General features: G+C 46.7%; 1 protein-coding gene across 1 annotated transcript; it reads right to left on the bottom strand.

Annotated features, from left to right (window-relative positions):
* Positions 1-12,310: 12,310 nt before the first annotated feature.
* On the bottom strand, positions 12,311-13,245 carry LOC126999974 (arginine/serine-rich coiled-coil protein 2-like). Its single transcript, XM_050863296.1, has 2 exons — positions 12,745-13,245; positions 12,311-12,712 (listed from the first exon to the last, which is right to left on the bottom strand). The coding sequence occupies exons 1-2, from the start codon at positions 13,243-13,245 to the stop codon at positions 12,311-12,313; spliced, it is 903 nt and encodes a 300-aa protein (XP_050719253.1).
* Between the last annotated feature and the right edge of the window lie 5,227 nt (positions 13,246-18,472).

Raw genomic sequence — 18,472 nt, 5'->3', positions numbered from 1 at the left:
GCAGGTAGGTCTTTCTCATTCAATATTCACAAGCTCTCACCTACTTCACCTGCCTCCACCTTTTACCCGGCAATTGTGGAATCTAATTAAGCCCCTACCTGGTACCCCCTCACCCCTTACCCCTCATCCCCCCTTCCCCAAGTCTCGTAATTAAACCCCCTCCCTTTCCCTCCCTTCCCCTCCCCTCTCTTACCCATTCCAACCTTTTACCCACATTTTATATACCAGTTTCCTCCTCCTGTTTTTTTGCTTCCTCCTTTTCCATTTATTCCTCCCTTTTCCTCTGCTTCCTCTTCCTTCTTTACCCTCCTCCTGTTTGTGTTTTTCTTGCTTTTATTTTGTACTACTTTCTCGTGTTATGATTTTCTCCTCTCTTCATTTTTTCTCTTTTATTTTCCTATTTTGTAGTTTCCCTCTTATATTTTTTTCCTGTTTTCAATTTCATGTTTTTTCTCCTTATTCCTCCTCCTCCTTTTTCCCTTTTTTATTCTTTCTATCTTTCTTGCCTTTCCTCTTCCTCAGGTTATCTTCTCCTCCCTGTCACCTTTACCTCAAGTCATCATTATCATTATCATCATCATCTTCATCCTTTAATTGTGTGCCTTCCACTTAACATTATGTTGCTCCGTCTCTCTCAAATGCTTCTTCTTCTTCCCTCTTTATTTTTTTTACTCTTCTTACACATCCCTCCTTCCTCCTTTTCTTTTCTCTTCATACCTCTTCTCATTCCACACATTCCTTTCTCTTTCTCAATTATTTTCCCTCTCCTTTTCTTACTCTTCTACTCACCCTTCTCTCTCTCTCTCTCTCTCTCTCTCTCTCTCTCTCTCTCTCTCTCTCTCTCTCTCTCTCGCTCACTCACGCCTGTTATTTTCACTCTCCCCTTTCTTTCTCTCCTTCTTTATCTTTCTCAAGTACACTCATTATTTTCACCGTCCCTTTTCCCTCCCTCAATTAGTCACCTCATGCAACCATTTTTCTTACACCTTACCAAACCCCTTCCACAAATCAGCTTCCCCCTTAAAAGTATAAATTTTCACCTAGTTTTTTTTTTAATACTCTCTCTCTCTCTCTCTCTCTCTCTCTCTCTCTCTCTCTCTCTCTCTCTCTCTCATAAACCCTCTCAGTGTCATCCAAGCTCCCCCTAATGCCCCTTCACTTTACCCTTCAACTTCCCTTCCCATTCTTTTCTTCCCCCATCAAAGCTCCCCATTTGTACACCCCCTTCAAACTAGCTCCCTTCCACCCCTTCTTCAAACTTACAGACCCCTTTCATTCACTTCGACTACAGCAAATACCTGTTCTTCTTCCTCCTCTTCTTCTCTGGCTTCTTTAACTTCCTTTCCCAGTCTTCTAACTAAACGCTATTATAATTAAACTCATTTGTATCTCGTCTAACTAATTTAACTCCAGCAATAATCTTATCTCCTCTTCACTCCGACAACATCAAATACTCCTTCTTCCTCGTCTTCTCCATCTTCTTCAACTTCCTTTTCCAGTCTTCTAACTAACCCCTATTAAAATTACACTCATACAACCTCTTCTGTAACATCTTCAACACACATCACTATATTTATCACTTCTAACTCCTCAATTCCCGACACTATATCAATTTCTTAACCTTTACCTTCTCAAACCACTAATATACGTTCATCATCCCCCTTCTCCCCCTTCCCCTTATGCTCTTCACAGCCTTGCCCATAACCAGGCCTCGTTCATCTTGTCCTCTCGTCCCGTCCCTCACACTCCCACTCTTCCCCCTTCGCCCCTCCCTCTCCCGACCTGTCTGGCTCCCTCCCTCTACTTCAGGCCGGAGTCAATTTACGGCCCCGGTTGCTAGGTTGGTTCCTTCTGGTTCATTAAAAGTTTGGGAAAGTTAATGATAATAATGAAATTTGTTGTTGTGTGTGAGAGAGAGAGAGAGAGAGAGAGAGAGAGAGAGAGAGAGAGAGAGAGAGAGAGAGAGAGAGAGAGAGAGAGAGAGAGATAATGTGATGAAAGCAACAGGAATTGTGAAGACGAGGATGAAAATGTGATGGAAAACAGGAAGGCGTAGTGCGCGCTGGGAGGGAGAGAAAACATGGGTACACGGAAGATCAGGCGACAGAAATCCTCTTGGCTCATAACGAGGCTTCCTGCTTTAGGGGCTTGATCTATTCCTAAGACAATTCAATTTCCTGCAGAACAAATTAAAGCATTCATTGTACACACGCACGAGAACGTTCGACTCACTTCCGTTGCAATAAAGTGATATCCAATTCGATTTTAAAACAAGTTGATTGTTTTTGTACTTAATACTTATAGAAGCTTGTTCCAATGGCGGATGACTCTTTGAGAAAAATTATGCCTATGTCTGTATTGTACATCCCCCCTCTTTTTTTTTTTTAATTAGTTGGTTGGCCCAAGTTTCGGTAATGACTGCCACGTCCGGCTTCCCGCTGCAAATGAAGCACTAAATTCTTCAAGTTTGGGTCTCAAGCTTCGCGAGTTCATGTATAAGACAGAAATGACTCTGGTTCCCGACGCTTCGATATTCAGTGGTTCGTCTGGTGATCACGTCTTCGGCGCCGGACCTTCCTGTGTGCCGCGTTATTACTGTTGTTGAGCTGATCAAGGGACATCGCTGCCCCACCTCGCACGTAGTTTTTTGGCGTCATCAACAACCACTTCGTTCAACAGCTTAGCAGAACGCGCCGAGACAACCTTACTAAGTGGAGGCCGGCGTCACGAAACAAATACGGACGGAGGAGGAGGAAGAGGAGGAGGAGGAGGAGGAGGAGGAAGAGGAGGAGGAGGAGAAGGAAAAAGAGGAAGGAAACCAAAACTTTCTTTACATTACTAATACGGCGTAAAACTTAATGAGGAGACAGAAATCAAATTACAGTCCAACTCTCTCTCTCTCTCTCTCTCTCTCTCTCTCTCTCTCTCTCTCTCTCTCTCTCTCTCTCTCTCTCTCTCTCTCTCTCTCTCTCTCTCTCTCTCGTCCAGGTAAGCATAAGAGTTACCTGCCGTCCACCTGCTGTAGCGTTCAGTCACACCTGCGTGGCGGTACATACCTGGAAAAGAAAATCTGTCATTAGTAACGATCCTCTGAACTTATCGAACTATTCCCTTAAAGATACACTACTAATTACTTCTACTACTACTACTACTACTACTACTACTAATAATAATAATAATAATAATAATAATAATAATAATAATAATAATAATAATAATAATAATAATAATAATAATAATAATAATAATAATAATGGGTCAAAGGAAGACAGGTTGATTTTACCCAGGCGGAAGAAGAAGAAGAAAAAGAAGAAGAAGAAGAAAAAGAAGAAGAAGAAGAAGAGGAAGAAGAAAAGGAAGAAGAAGAAGAAGAAGAAGAAGAAGAAGAAGAAGAAGAAGATATAAAAGAAAACAAGAGAATGAGGAGAAAGAGGAGGAGGAGGAAGAGGAACAGGAGTAGGAAACATGGAAGAGCAACAGGAAGCCTGCTGACTTACAACGAGGCTGCCTGCTTTGGTGATGTAATGTATGCGTCAGGAGCGTCACTCACCTGTAGGGCAGATCAAAGGACTTGCTGTACGTAGGTTCGGGAATGTCCAAATACCCCATGACGCAACGATGTGATAGGCAATAGATGATCAGCTTTAAATTAACTAGAATTACACCTCAGCAGGATGTTTGTTCAAGTGACGTTTGAGTCACTTGAAGACCTGTATCATGTGTCCTCATTGTGGACTCTCCCATTGTTAAGAAGCTGAGTACCACGAGTCAGCTGTGACCTCGACGGTGGTATCCGTTTTGTGACGCGTCGCTGTAAACCTTCGAGCGACGCGATGTGATTATTTTACAGTAAGAAAGAAGCTCAAGGGCAAATAATGAAGGAATAAAAAAAAAAACGCTAATCACTGCTCCTATAAAAAAATAGAGTTGAATATAACGATAGAAGACCCGGTTTCCTAACGTACGAGCTGCAGCCAGAGGTGTCCTACGCATGCTGGAGGAAGCTTCACTGTTTGCGGGCCCCGAGCGAATGACTTTACGCGTGTCGAGGCTGGGAGACATTTGCCACTTTTCGAACCATTAAATAATCTGGTTAAGGCCTTTTGGGTGGCTTTGCGATCGGCCGTGGTGAGGGCTTTTGCCTCCCCCCGACCCCCTCCCTCTGGCGTCACGAATAAAAAGAGGAGGAGGAGGAGTAGGGCGAGGACGAGGGAGAGGAGAAGTATGAGGAATATGAGAAGGAGAAGTAGTAGGAAAAAGAGAAGGAGAAATAGGAGAAGAGGAGGAGAACAAGAAGGGCGATGACTAGGAAGAAAAGGAGAAGTATAAGGTGTATGAGAACTTGGGAAGAAGAATTAGTGGTAGGAAAAATAAAAGAGGTAGAAGGAAGAAGAGAGAAGGAAGACGATGAGACGGAGGAGAAGGAGAAGTAGCATGCGCAGAAGGAAGAAGAAAAGGAGGAGGAGGAGGAGGAGGAGGAGGAAAAACGAAAGGAAAAAAAAATGATGCTTCAGAAACGTTCAAGCTAAAGAGTCTGAAAGTGGAGCTTGGGAGAAAGAGAAAGTGGAATATCGGAGAGAGAGAGAGAGAGAGAGAGAGAGGGGACAAGGCCGCCATGAAAGACAGTTTGTGGCGCCGAAATCGTACCTTCGCGGCGTGAGTGGGCGGTGGAGTGCAGGCGGCGAGGTGGAAGACGAAAGGAAGGCGAGGGGGAGGCGGAGCAACGAGCGGGATGAAAGTGGAAGCTACGGAATGGAGAGATGGAGGAAAGGGAGTGAAGAAAAGGTTTGGAGTTGATAAAAGTGGAAGCTACGGACTGGAGAGAGAGAGAGAGAGAGAGAGAGAGAGAGAGAGAGAGAGAGAGAGAGAGAGAGAGAGAGAGATGGAGGGAAAGGAGTGGAGAGAAGGTTTGGAGTGGATAAAAGTGGAAGCTATGGAGTGGAGGGAGAGATGGAGGAAAGGGAGTGGAGAGAAGGTTTGGAGTGGTGTGGTGGTTTAGTTCTACTTTCTTCCCAGTCTCACAGCGGTACTCCTCACACTTCTTGTTGGTCAGGTCTCATTATTCTACGCATTTTGAACCCCATTTATGTGCGTCGCAAACTGCTAGTAACGCCACTAGCGATTTTTTAAAAGTTAGCGAGTTTTTCGCGGCCGCCTCGGGGCGCAATGTAGGAGGCTGGGAGGGAGAGCGTGACATCCTCATGATTGCTCAGATTGCTCGGCACCGGTACCAGACTGCTCGGATTTGTTTATTGGATTTATTGATGATTCTTCATGTCCGATTTTTTTTTAGGTTGCTAATAAATATTGTTATTGTTATTAGACTATGATCGAGTACATCCATAATAACTATACATACTATTTTTTTTATCGAAAAAATAAATATTCACTTCATTCAGAGAGAGAGAGAGAGAGAGAGAGAGAGAGAGAGAGTTTTCTTTACAGGAAATTTATTTGGGAATTTCATCAGAAGTCATTAAGATAAAAAAATACTCCTTCGGGTACCGGTACCGGTACCGGTACTAACGGTACCTGAGTTTTCGGTACCGGTACTACCGGTACTCAAATTAACGGTACTTGCCCATCCCTAACTAACACTGTTGGGCCCGAATTCACAAACATACTCAATAACTGCGAACTAACATAACTACGCACTATTGATTTAGCTACCGACGTTAGCGTCAGATTCACGAAGCAAACCTTACAAGGTAGTTAGAGGCGCGCGAAGTCAGCGAGGCCGCTGATTGGTTGATGACGTCATTGGCCTTGCAGCGAATCGCAAGCACGTTTACAGAACAGTCAGCCAATCCTAAGGAGCCCCCTCCAGCTGCTGGTTCAAGAAACCCATTATCTTTTCCCATTTTTCTTCCTTTTAAGGCAAACTGTACTAAATCGTAATCTACGAATTAAATTATTTCGTTGTTTGCTGCACACTTACGTCAAGGTAACTTTGCCGTTCGATGTCTTGTTACCTACGAACATGCTTAAGAAGAAGAAAAAGAAGATACGGAGGAGATTGAGGCAGGATGAAAGCAAATAGAAATATGGGACAGATATCGAGGCAGACAGAATGAAGGACGGAAGGAAGGAACGAGGGAAAAATAAGACTGTCTTGCCATATCTGCAGCCCAACTCATGGGCTAGCCGACAAAGGTCCATGGTCCCTCCACGGAGGGACAAATCTAGAGATGGATGGATGAATGGATGAGGAGGTAGGAAGATGAAGGAGGAGGGAGGTCTGGCAATCCCCCGGCCGGGTGTTGCCATACCGCCCACACTTATCGTATACCTCTCAAAGGGTATATCTCATCATTTTATAAAGAAATGGGCTTCCTCTACTCGCAAAGTTATATTTCAAGTTGAAAAGCGTAAATATGATAATACTGTTAGTGTTCTTCTTTCTTGTTCTTGTTCTTCTTTCTTGTCCTTGTTCTTCTTTCTTGTTCTTGTTCTTCTTTCTTGTTCTTGTTCTTCTTTCTTGTTCTTGTTCTTCTTCTTTCTTGTTCTTGTTCTTCTTCTTCTTTCTTGTTCTTGTTCTTCTTCTTTCTTGTTCTTGTTCTTCTTTCTTGTTCTTCTTCTTTCTTGTTCTTCTTCTTCTTTCTTGTTCTTCTTCTTTCTTGTTCTACTTCTTCTTTTATGTTCATCTTCTTTTTGTCTTGTCTTGAGTCTTGTGTCATGTCCTGTGTCTTGTGTTGTGTCATGTCCTGTGTCTTGTGTTGTTTGTTGTGTGGTGTGGTGTGTGGTTTGTTTTGTTCTGTTCCGTGGTGTTGTCTTGTATTTGAAAACCTCCTCTTCCTGGGGAGAGGGAAGGGGAGGTGTGTGTCGTGTGTTGTGTTTTGTGTGTTGCGTGGTGTGGTATGGTCGTTGAAAGCCTTCTCTTCCTGGGGAGAGGGAAGGGGAGGTGTGTGCCGTGTGTTGTGTTCTGTGTGTTGCGTGGTGTGGTGTGGTCGTTGAAAGCCTTCCCTTCCTGGGGAGAGGGAAGGGGAAGTGTGTGTCGTGTGTTGTGTTCTGTGTGTTCCATGATGTGGTGTAGTCGTTGAAAGCCTTCCCTTCCTGGGGAGAGGGAAGGGGAGGCGTGTGTTGTATGTTGTGTTCTGTGTGTTCCATGGTGTGGTGTAGTCGCTGAAAGCCTTCCCTTCCTGGGGAGAGGGAAGGGGAGGTGTGTGTCGTGTGTTGTGTTCTGTGTGTTCTGTGGTGTGGTGTGGTCGTCGAAAGCCTTCCCTTCCTGGGGAGAGGGAAGGGGAGGTGTGTGTCGTGTGTTGTCTTCTGTGGTGTGTCACGGGTGGTGTTGTCCTAAACCTGCGGCTCCTCAACGAAAACATAGATACAGCTGGAGGAGCAGAATCGCCGCAAGCAACACCACCCTCCACTGTGACTTGGCAGCGCAGGCACACTGGCAGCCATGGTGCGGGATGGGAAGGTCATCGATGGGAGTTGGGAGTTTTAGGGGGCCGGGCGGCTTGGGGTACGGGTAAGGGCGGAACTTTTCCCCGATGCGTTCCTTTGGCTGGATCACCAGCTTGCCGCGCCCATCGTCATCTTCCCGCCACCAGTCCAAAGAGTCGTAACTGACCTTCTTCCCTGCCTTCTTGCGCCGCCGCCGGGAGAGAGCGGCCCTCATGGCGTCTTTCAGCCGCCAGATGCGAGGGGTGTGCTTCAAGGACTTGCTCAGCGGCTGCCGCTCCTTCGCAAGTAGTCTGGCGCATCTTAAGAGAACTCCCCGGGACAGAGAAATTTCGGGAACGTTCTGCTGCACCTTGGCGAGGAGGAAGACGATGAAGGCCAGGAGATTCACAGTTATCATGATGATGGCCAGAAGCTTCTTCTCAAAGAGGCTTTGTTCGGCTCTGGCCTCGGCCATGTGCTCCTGGAGGCAGGCGTGACGCCTCCTCGTGGTCCACCAGGCATAACCGGCCGGGGGCAGCCCGCACTCTTTCAGGGGGTCCCGTGGTGCGGCAGGCCTCAGCGGCCCCAGCCAAGTGAGCGCGGCCGCCAGAGCTCGGAGTCGCCCCAACGCCGTGGTTTGGGGACCGTCGGTCTCCCAGCTCTGTACCAGTGCCTCAGCATCGTGGTGGATGTTCTTCAGATGCGCCACGGTAAAGAGGAGGACGCCGGTGGCTACGGCACACACGATTGCCAGCACGGTCTTGGTCACCATCTTGGGCTCGCCAGACTTAGAAAAGTAGAAGAAGAGCAGAAAGGCATACAAAATAGAAAAAAAATGGGAAAGAAGCAAAAGGGAGAAAGGATGAAAGGAGGCAACTTTTGTTTACTATAAGCCGCCGCACACCAGACGCTACGCGAGCTATGCTTCCCGTGTCCTTGACTTGCCGTTGTGGTTACTCAGTCAGGCGCCGCAGAGCAGAAGTTACTCTATGTACGCCACGCGCTACGTGACGAGGCCACATAATTTCAGACTGGCTGAGGAGCGATTTTTTCCATCCTCGGTCACACTTGCTCGGTGGAGGAGGACACTTTCTTCTCAGTCTGATGCTTGATGTGGAGAGTCTAGGAGAGTCGCGCCACCTGTCAAGGCTGCCACACTCTCTCCCGTGATGTTACACACGAGGTAGACACGGTAAAGTTCTACTTTCTTCTCAAAGTATCCCAGTCCCCCCCGTGACGCCCCGAGGCGGCCGCAAAAAACTCAATGGGTCGTATTTTAAAACATTTCGTCGCCCAAGTTCACATATTTGACATGGCTTTCGTAGGAGCTGCAGGCCTTTCCCGGAGTAGTTTTATGACCCTGGTGGTAGTTTGACCCTTCTTCTGTGCCATGAACCTTAAAAAACACTCATGAAAACCAGACTGATCCCCTCTTTGACCTTTAGAAATAGTTGATGTGAGAAGCGATGGTGTCTTAAAATACGGCCGAATAACTTTTCAAAAATCGCTAGTGGCGTTTCTAGCAGTTTGCGACGCACATAAATGGGGTTCAAAATGCGTAGAATAATGAGATCTAACTGATGGGAAGTGTGAGAAGTACTGCTGTGAGACTGGGAAGAAAGAAGAAGAATACCGGTGTGGTAGTCAATGAAAGCTTCTCATGCTAGTGTTATAGTAGGATATCAATGTATTATTATTATTTAATATCACCACGAATTAGGCATACAATTGTCAATGGAAAAACCCACGACAGATAGATCACGCCACCTTATAGGAATGTCGTCCGTCAGTGTTTACCGTCTCAGTTTTGTATACTTCGCACTCCGATGGTGCGTGGAGGTCACCTTGACATACGTGACCAATTGTAACAATTATTTTCCAACCTGTAACTCGCCACTCCTTCACGAGAGTCCGACTGACACACAACGACAGTCGCTCTCGCAACGTCGCTTCTTGTACATAAAGGCTACGAATATAATTCGCCTTAAGGAAGCTGAAGTCTTAATCAACACCCTTTAAACGCCCCCCGACAAGCCCGTTACACTGTTGGCCTTTATTCCTTCCAAACACACTGGACGTCAGGGCGATTCGCGGGTTGGAAGGCCACTGCCATTCTGCCTCTGCGGGCGAACCACCTCACTTAGCCTCGCCTTCCGCCCCTGACGTCACCAACAGTTAAACAAGTAGTCTGACCATCACCCTATACATTGATGCACGTACATACACACGCACACACTAGTACAACCACTTACACACGTTACATAGTTTATACATAATTACTCATTCACGCACACTCACATACGCTCACACAGCCACCCATACGCTAGTACATTATAGGAGGTGATAGAATAGAGGAATGAAAGAGTGGAAGAGGGATAAAAGTGGATGCTGGAGAGAGATGGAGGGAAAGAAGTGGATGGAGAGAAGGTTTGGAGTGGATAAAAGTGGAAGCTATGGACTGGAAGAAGAGATGGAGGGAAAGAAGTGGATGGAGAGGTTTGTAGTGGAGGTGAAAGAACAGAGGAATGAAAAAAATGGAAGAGGGATAGAAGTGGATGCTGGAGAGAGATGAAGGGAAAGAAGTGGATGGAGAGAAGGTTTGGAGTGGAGGTGCTTGAAATAACGAAATAAAGAAGAAATAAACAAAGTAATGAGATGAGAGTTAATGAAGAAAGCATGAAGAGAACATATGAAAGGAATGATTAGTGGGAGTTAGTTGCTTTAGTTAATGTGAAAAAGTAGTTAAAGAAGTAGAGGGGAGAGTTAGTGAGGAGAGCAGGGAAGGGAAGCTAGTGATGGGAAGAGTGTGAGATGATGATGATGATGATGATGATGTTAGGCGGGGAGGAAGGGATGTTGAGGGCAGGACAAGGGGTGAGTGTGATGAAGGAATGATAATGAAGTGTGATGATGATGATGATGATGTGATGAAAATTAACATACTACCTTCCCTTCTTGTTTGTTCTTCTTACTTTTCTTTATTAATCACAATCTTATTCTTACTTCTCTCTCTCTCTCTCTCTCTCTCTCTCTCTCTCTCTCTCTCTCTCTCTCTCTCTCTCTCTCTCTCTCTCTCTCTCTCTCTCTCTCTCTCCTCTCAAATGTTGATCTTTCTGTTCATCCTCTATCCTCCTTCCTTCCTCCTCCTCCTCCTCCTCTTCCTCCTCCTTTTATCGTCTGTGTTTTATTGACTTTTGGGGGGAGGGACCGGAAGTGATTTATCCTTTCCCTTAGACTGCCAAGGAGGGTGATGGAGGAGGAGGAGGAGGAGGAGGAGGAGGAGGAGGAGGAGGAGGAGGAGGAGGAGGAGGAGGAGGGAAATATTGTGGGAGTAAAGAAGAAATATTTAGGAGGTGACGAAAAGAGAAACAGAACGAGAGAGAGAGAGAGAGAGAGATAGAGAGAGAAGGTTTGGAGTGGATAAAGTGGAAGCTTTGGTGTTGAGGGAGAGATGGAGGGAAAGGAGTGGAGAGAAGGTTTGGAGTGGATAAAAGTGGAAGCTATGGAGTGGAGGGAGAGATGGAGGGAAGGGAGTGGAGAGAAGGTTTGGAGTGGATAAAAGTGGAAGCTATGGAGTGGAGGGAGAGATGGAGGGAAGGGAGTGGAGAGAAGGTTTGGAGTGGATAAAAGTGGAAGCTATGGAGTGGAGGGAGAGATGGAGGGAAGGGAGTGGAGAGAAGGTTTGGAGTGGATAAAAGTGGAAGCTATGGAGTGGAGGGAGAGATGGAGGGAAGGGAGTGGAGAGAAGGTTTGGAGTGGAGGTGTGGTGGTTAAGTTCTACTTTCTTCCCAGTTCCACAGCGGTACTCCTCACACTTCTTGTTGGTCAGGTCTCATTATTCTACGCATTTTGAACCCCAGTTATGTGCGTCGCAAACTGCTAGTAACGCCACTAGCGATTTTTTAAAAGTTAGCGAGTTTTTCGCGGCCGCCTCGGGGCGCAATGTAGGAGGCTGGGAGGGAGAGCGTGACATCCTCATGATTGCTCAGATTGCTCGGCACCGGTACCAGACTGCTCGGATTTGTTTATTGGATTTATTGATGATTCTTCATGTCCGATTTTTTTTTAGGTTGCTAATAAATATTGTTATTGTCATTAGACTACGATCGAGTACATCCATAATAACTATACATGCTATTTTTTTATCGAAAAAATAAATATTCACTTCATTCAGAGAGAGAGAGAGAGAGAGAGAGAGAGAGAGAGAGAGAGAGAGAGAGAGAGTTTTATTTACAGGAAATATATTTGTGAATTTCATCAGAAGTCATTAAGATAAAAAAATACTCCTTCGGGTACCGGTACCGGTACCGGTACTAACGGTACCTGAGTTTTCGGTACCGGTACTACCGGTACTCAAATTAACGGTACTTGCCCATCCCTAACTAACACTGTTGGGCCCGAATTCACAAACATACTCAATAACTGCGAACTAACATAACTACGCACTATTGATTTAGCTACCGACGTTAGCGTCAGATTCACGAAGCAAACCTTACAAGGTAGTTAGAGGCGCGCGAAGTCAGCGAAGCCGCTGATTGGTTGATGACGTCATTGGCCTTGCAGCGAATCGCAAGCACGTTTACAGAACAGTCAGCCAATTCTAAGGAGCCCCCTCCAGCTGCTGGTTCAAGAAACCCATTATCTTTTCCCATTTTTCTTCCTTTTAAGGCAAACTGTACTAAATCGTAATCTACGAATTAAATTATTTCGTTGTTTGCTGCACACTTACGTCAAGGTAACTTTGCCGTTCGATGTCTTGTTACCTACGAACATGCTTAAGAAGAAGAAAAAGAAGATACGGAGGAGATTGAGGCAGGATGAAAGCAAATAGAAATATGGGACAGATATCGAGGCAGACAGAATGAAGGACGGAAGGAAGGAACGAGGGAAAAATAAGACTGTCTTGCCATATCTGCAGCCCAACTCATGGGCTAGCTGTCACCCGACAAAGGTCCATGGTCCTTCCACGGAGGGACAAATCTTGAGATGGATGGATGAATGGATGAGGAGGTAGGAAGATGAAGGAGGAGGGAGGTCTGGCAATCCCCCGGCCGGGTGTTGCCATACCGCCCACACTTATCATATACCTCTCAAAGGGTGTACATCTCATCATTTTATAAAGAAATGGGCTTCCTCTACTCGCAAAGTTATATTTCAAGTTGAAAAGCGCGATATATAAGCATTTATACGTAAATATGATAATACTGTTAGCGTTCTTCTTTCTTGTTCTTGTTCTTCTTTCTTGTTCTTGTTCTTCTTTCTTGTTCTTGTTCTTCTTTCTTGTTCTTGTTCTTCTTTCTTGTTCTTGTTCTTCTTTCTTGTTCTTGTTCTTCTTCTTTCTTGTTCTTCTTTCTTGTTCTTCTTCTTTCTTGTTCTACTTCTTCTTTTATGTTCATCTTCTTTTTGTCTTGTCTTGAGTCTTGTGTCATGTCCTGTGTCTTGTGTTGTGTCATGTCCTGTGTCTTGTGTTGTTTGTTGTGTGGTGTGGTGTGTGGTTTGTTTTGTTCTGTTCCGTGGTGTTGTCTTGTATTTGAAAACCTTCTCTTCCTGGGGAGAGGGAAGGGGAGGTGTGTGTCGTGTGTTGTGTTTTGTGTGTTGCGTGGTGTGGTATGGTCGTTGAAAGCCTTCTCTTCCTGGGGAGAGGGAAGGGGAGGTGTGTGTCGTGTGTTGTGTTCTGTGTGTTGCGTGGTGTGGTGTGGTCGTTGAAAGCCTTCCCTTCCTGGGGAGAGGGAAGGGGAAGTGTGTGTCGTGTGTTGTGTTCTGTGTGTTCCATGATGTGGTGTAGTCGTTGAAAGCCTTCCCTTCCTGGGGAGAGGGAAGGGGAGGCGTGTGTTGTATGTTGTGTTCTGTGTGTTCCATGGTGTGGTGTAGTCGCTGAAAGCCTTCCCTTCCTGGGGAGAGGGAAGGGGAGGTGTGTGTCGTGTGTTGTGTTCTGTGTGTTCTGTGGTGTGGTGTGGTCGTCGAAAGCCTTCCCTTCCTGGGGAGAGGGAAGGGGAGGTGTGTGTCGTGTGTTGTCTTCTGTGGTGTGTCACGGGTGGTGTTGTCCTAAACCTGCGGCTCCTCAACGAAAACATAGATACAGCTGGAGGAGCAGAATCGCCGCAAGCAACACCACCCTCCACTGTGACTTGGCAGCGCAGGCACACTGGCAGCCATGGTGCGGGATGGGAAGGTCATCGATGGGAGTTGGGAGTTTTAGGGGGCCGGGCGGCTTGGGGTACGGGTAAGGGCGGAACTTTTCCCCGATGCGTTCCTTTGGCTGGATCACCAGCTTGCCGCGCCCATCGTCATCTTCCCGCCACCAGTCCAAAGAGTCGTAACTGACCTTCTTCCCTGCCTTCTTGCGCCGCCGCCGGGAGAGAGCGGCCCTCATGGCGTCTTTCAGCCGCCAGATGCGAGGGGTGTGCTTCAAGGACTTGCTCAGCTGCCGCTCGCAAGTAGTCTGGCGCATCTTAAGAGAACTCCCCGGGACAGAGAAATTTCGGGAACGTTCTGCTGCACCTTGGCGAGGAGGAAGACGATGAAGGCCAGGAGATTCACAGTTATCATGATGATGGCCAGAAGCTTCTTCTCAAAGAGGCTTTGTTCGGCTCTGGCCTCGGCCATGTGCTCCTGGAGGCAGGCGTGACGCCTCCTCGTGGTCCACCAGGCATAACCGGCCGGGGGCAGCCCGCACTCTTTCAGGGGGTCCCGTGGTGCGGCAGGCCTCAGCGGCCCCAGCCAAGTGAGCGCGGCCGCCAGAGCTCGGAGTCGCCCCAACGCCGTGGTTTGGGGACCGTCGGTCTCCCAGCTCTGTACCAGTGCCTCAGCATCGTGGTGGATGTTCTTCAGATGCGCCACGGTAAGCAGGAGGACGCCGGTGGCTACGGCACACACGATTGCCAGCACGGTCTTGGTCACCATCTTGGGCTCGCCAGACTTAGAAAAGTAGAAGAAGAGCAGAAAGGCATAAAAAATAGAAAAAAATGGGAAAGAAGCAAAAGGGAGAAAGGATGAAAGGAGGCAACTTTTGTTTACTATAAGCCGCCGCACACCAGACGCTACGCGAGCTATGCTTCCCGTGTCCTTGACTTGCCGTTGTGGTTACTCAGTCAGGCGCCGCAGAGCAGAAATTACTCTATGTACGCCACGCGCTACGTGACGAGGCCACATAATTTCAGACTGGCTGAGGAGCGATTTTTTCCATCCTCGGTCACACTTGCTCGGTGGAGGAGGACACTTTCTTCTCAGTCTGATGCTTGATGTGGAGAGTCTAGGAGAGTCGCGCCACCTGTCAAGGCTGCCACACTCTCTCCCGTGATGTTACACACGAGGTAGACACGGTAAAGTTCTACTTTCTTCTCAAAGTATCCCAGTCCCCCCCGTGACGCCCCGAGGCGGCCGCAAAAAACTCAATGGGTCGTATTTTAAAACATTTCGTCGCCCAAGTTCACATATTTGACATGGCTTTCGTAGGAGCTGCAGGCCTTTCCAGGAGTAGTTTTATGACCCTGGTGGTAGTTTGACCCTTCTTCTGTGCCATGAACCTTAAAAAACACTCATGAAAACCAGACTGATCCCCTCTTTGACCTTTAGAAATAGTTGATGTGAGAAGCGATGGTGTCTTAAAATACGGCCGAATAACTTTTCAAAAATCGCTAGCGGCGTTTCTAGCAGTTTGCGACGCACATAAATGGGGTTCAAAATGCGTAGAATAATGAGATCTAACTGATGGGAAGTGTGAGAAGTACCGCTGTGAGACTGGGAAGAAAGAAGAAGAATACCGGTGTGGTAGTCAATGAAAGCTTCTCATGCTGTTGGCCTTTATTCCTTCCAAACACACTGGACGTCAGGGCGATTCGCGGGTTGGAAGGCCACTGCCATTCTGCCTCTGCGGGCGAACCACCTCACTTAGCCTCGCCTTCCGCCCCTGACGTCACCAACAGTTAAACAAGTAGTCTGACCATCACCCTATACATTGATGCACGTACATACACACGCACACACTAGTACAACCACTTACACACGTTACATAGTTTATACATAATTACTCATTCACGCACACTCACATACGCTCACACAGCCACCCATACGCTAGTACATTATAGGAGGTGATAGAATAGAGGAATGAAAGAGTGGAAGAGGGATAAAAGTGGATGCTGGAGAGAGATGGAGGGAAAGAAGTGGATGGAGAGAAGGTTTGGAGTGGATAAAAGTGGTAGCTATGGACTGGAAGTAGAGATGGAGGGAAAGAAGTGGATGGAGAGGTTTGTAGTGGAGATGATAGAATAGAGAAATAAAAAAAATGGAAGAGGGATAGAAGTGGATGCTGGAGAGAGCTGGAGGGAAAGAAGTGGATGGAGAGAAGGTTTGGAGTGGAGGTGCTTGAAATAACGAAATAAAGAAGAAATAAACAAAGTAATGAGATGAGAATTAATGAAGAAAGTATGAAGAGAACATATGAAAGGAATGATTAGTGGGAGTTAGTTGCTTTAGTTAATGTGAAAAAGTAGTTAAAGAAGTAGAGGGGAGAGTTAGTGAGGAGAGCAGGGAAGGGAAGCTAGTGATGGGAAGAGTGTGAGATGATGATGATGATGATGATGATGTTAGGCGGGGAGGAAGGGATGTTGAGGGCAGGACAAGGGGTGAGTGTAATGAGGGAATGATAATGAAGTGTGATGATGATGATGATGATGTGATGAAAATTAACATACTACCTTCCCTTCTTGTTTGTTCTTCTTACTTTTCTTTATTAATCACAGTCTTATTCTTACTTCTCTCTCTCTCTCTCTCTCTCTCTCTCTCTCTCTCTCTCTCTCTCTCTCTCTCTCTCTCTCTCTAAGCTATCTATCTCAAATGTTGATCTTTCGTTTCATCTTCTATCCAATCCTCTCCTTTCCTCTCGTCTCCTCTACTCTACTCTCCTTTCCTTTCATCTCCCACAATCTTCTCTCTCCCCTCCCCTGCCCTCTCCGCTCCTCCCCTCTCCTCTCCTCTCCTCTCCTCTCCTCTCTTCTCTCCTCTCCTCTCTCTCCCTCCCTCCTCTATTAACTTATCCTTATGATCAATGACCGAGACCACAAGAGTTTGAAGGAGGTTATCGACTGGGTTTGTATGAAGAGGAGGAAGAGGAGGAGGAGGAGGAGGAGGAGGAGGAGGAGGAGGAAGACGTAATCGAAAGAAAAGAACGCAAAAGAGGAAGACACGAAGAGGAAGTTAAAAAAACATGGTCTATCCTCCACTTCCTTCCTCCTCCTCCTCCTCCTCTTCCTCCTCCTTTTATCGTCTGTGTTTTATTGACTTTTTGGGGGGAGGGACCGGAAGTGATTTATCCTTTCCCTTAGACTGCCAAGGAGGGTGATGGAGGAGGAGGAGGAGGAGGAGGAGGAGGAGGAGGAGGAGGAGGAGGAGGAGGAAGAGGGAAATATTGTGGGAGTAAAGAAGAAATATTTAGGAGGTGACGAAAAGAGAAACAGAACGAGAGAGAGAGAGAGAGAGAGAGAGAGAGAGAGAGAGAGAGAGATACTAAACGAGAGTGCATATATATATTTTGCTTTCTCAATAAAATAAAAGTCAGTAATCCTTGGAAAAAAATAAACTAAAAAAAAAAGAAAAAAATCTGGTCGTGCATTCGCCTTGCTCTGCCTTCACAAAAATATCGGTCTTTCCGGGAATCACCTTAACTCTCTCTCTCTCTCTACGGTCCCATACTGTTATTATCTTTTTTTTGTGTAGTCGTTTCCGTTTTCTTTCCTTCCTTCTCCCCATCCTTCATTTCCTTCCCTTTCCTTCTCTTATCTCTCCTTCCCCTTCTTTTCCTTCCTTCGTCTTCCATTTTATTTATACTTCCTTAACCTTCCTTTCTCTTCAGCCTCCCTCTCCTTGTCTTCATCTTCCCATTGATTTTTTTCTATCTGATCTTTCTCCTCGTTTTCTTCTTATCCACCTTCCTTCCCCCACCCATCAACACACCTGGCGGCACACCTTCACCTTTCATCACCTGAGCCTCATTACCACGCCTGCTCTAATCACCCCTTCCACTCCTCCTCACGCATCACAAACACACTAACACATACATTCTCTTAAGCCCTAACTACCTCCTCTCATTGCCTGCATATCACACCTTCAATCTTGGTCTTCTAGCATCCGTACCTTACATTACATCTTGCCTTTCTCACACATAACTAACATTCAAATTCTCTTAAGCTCTCATTACCTCCCTCGTTACCTGGATATTATGCCTTCAGTCTTGGCCTTCTAACTTTCGTACCTTACCTGACCTCATTATACCTCTCATCTCCCCTATCCACCAGTCCCATCACCAGCCCTTCCCCTATCCACCAGTCCTATCACCAACCCTTCCCTTATCCACCAGTATAATCACATGCCCTTCCCCTATCCACCAGTCCCATCACCAGCCCTTTCCCTATCCACCAGTCCCATCAGTAACCCTTCCCCTATCCACCAGTCCTATCACCAGCCTTTCCCCTATCCACCAGAGAGAAAGGACAGGCGGCGAGAGAACTTAAAGTACAAAAAAAAAAAGAGAGGGGAGGTAAGTGCCAGGAGAGAGAGAGAGAGAGTGGAGGAACTGGGGGAGCGAGGTGGAGTGCCAGGCAAGAGGGAAAGGGAGGGAGGGAGAGAGTGCCAAGGCGTTGAGCCAGGCACGCCGAGGCAACGACCCGTGCAATGCCAATATTTTCCAGCCTCTCGCCCGTCGCAGGAGTGGGTGGAGGTAAGGAGTGGAAGGGTGGAGGGAAGGTTGAAATGGGTGGAGGTAGGAAGTCAGTGGGTTGAGAAAATGAGTGGATGTGTGGATGGATGGAAGAAAAGAAGTGGATGGAGGTATGAAATGGACGGGTGGAAGAAAGGAAGGAGTGGAAGGAGGAAAGGAATGTATATGTGGAAGCAGTGGGTAGAGGCGAGGAATAAGTGGATGGAGAGAAAGGAAGTAGGTGGAGATACTAAGTCAGTGAATGAAGGAAAGGAGGAAAGAAATTAATGGAGGGATGAAATGAATGGAGGAAAGAAGTGGAGGAGTGGAGGAAAGGAATAAATGGGTGGAGGAAAGCTGGTAGAGGACTGAAGTAACTGCGTGGAGAACAGG

The sequence above is a fragment of the Eriocheir sinensis genome, chromosome 17, assembly GCF_024679095.1.
Source record: "Eriocheir sinensis breed Jianghai 21 chromosome 17, ASM2467909v1, whole genome shotgun sequence".
Classification (NCBI taxonomy): Eukaryota; Metazoa; Arthropoda; class Malacostraca; order Decapoda; family Varunidae; genus Eriocheir; species Eriocheir sinensis.
Note: the sequence above shows the minus strand (reverse complement) of the source record. Positions and strands in the feature narration are given on the sequence as shown.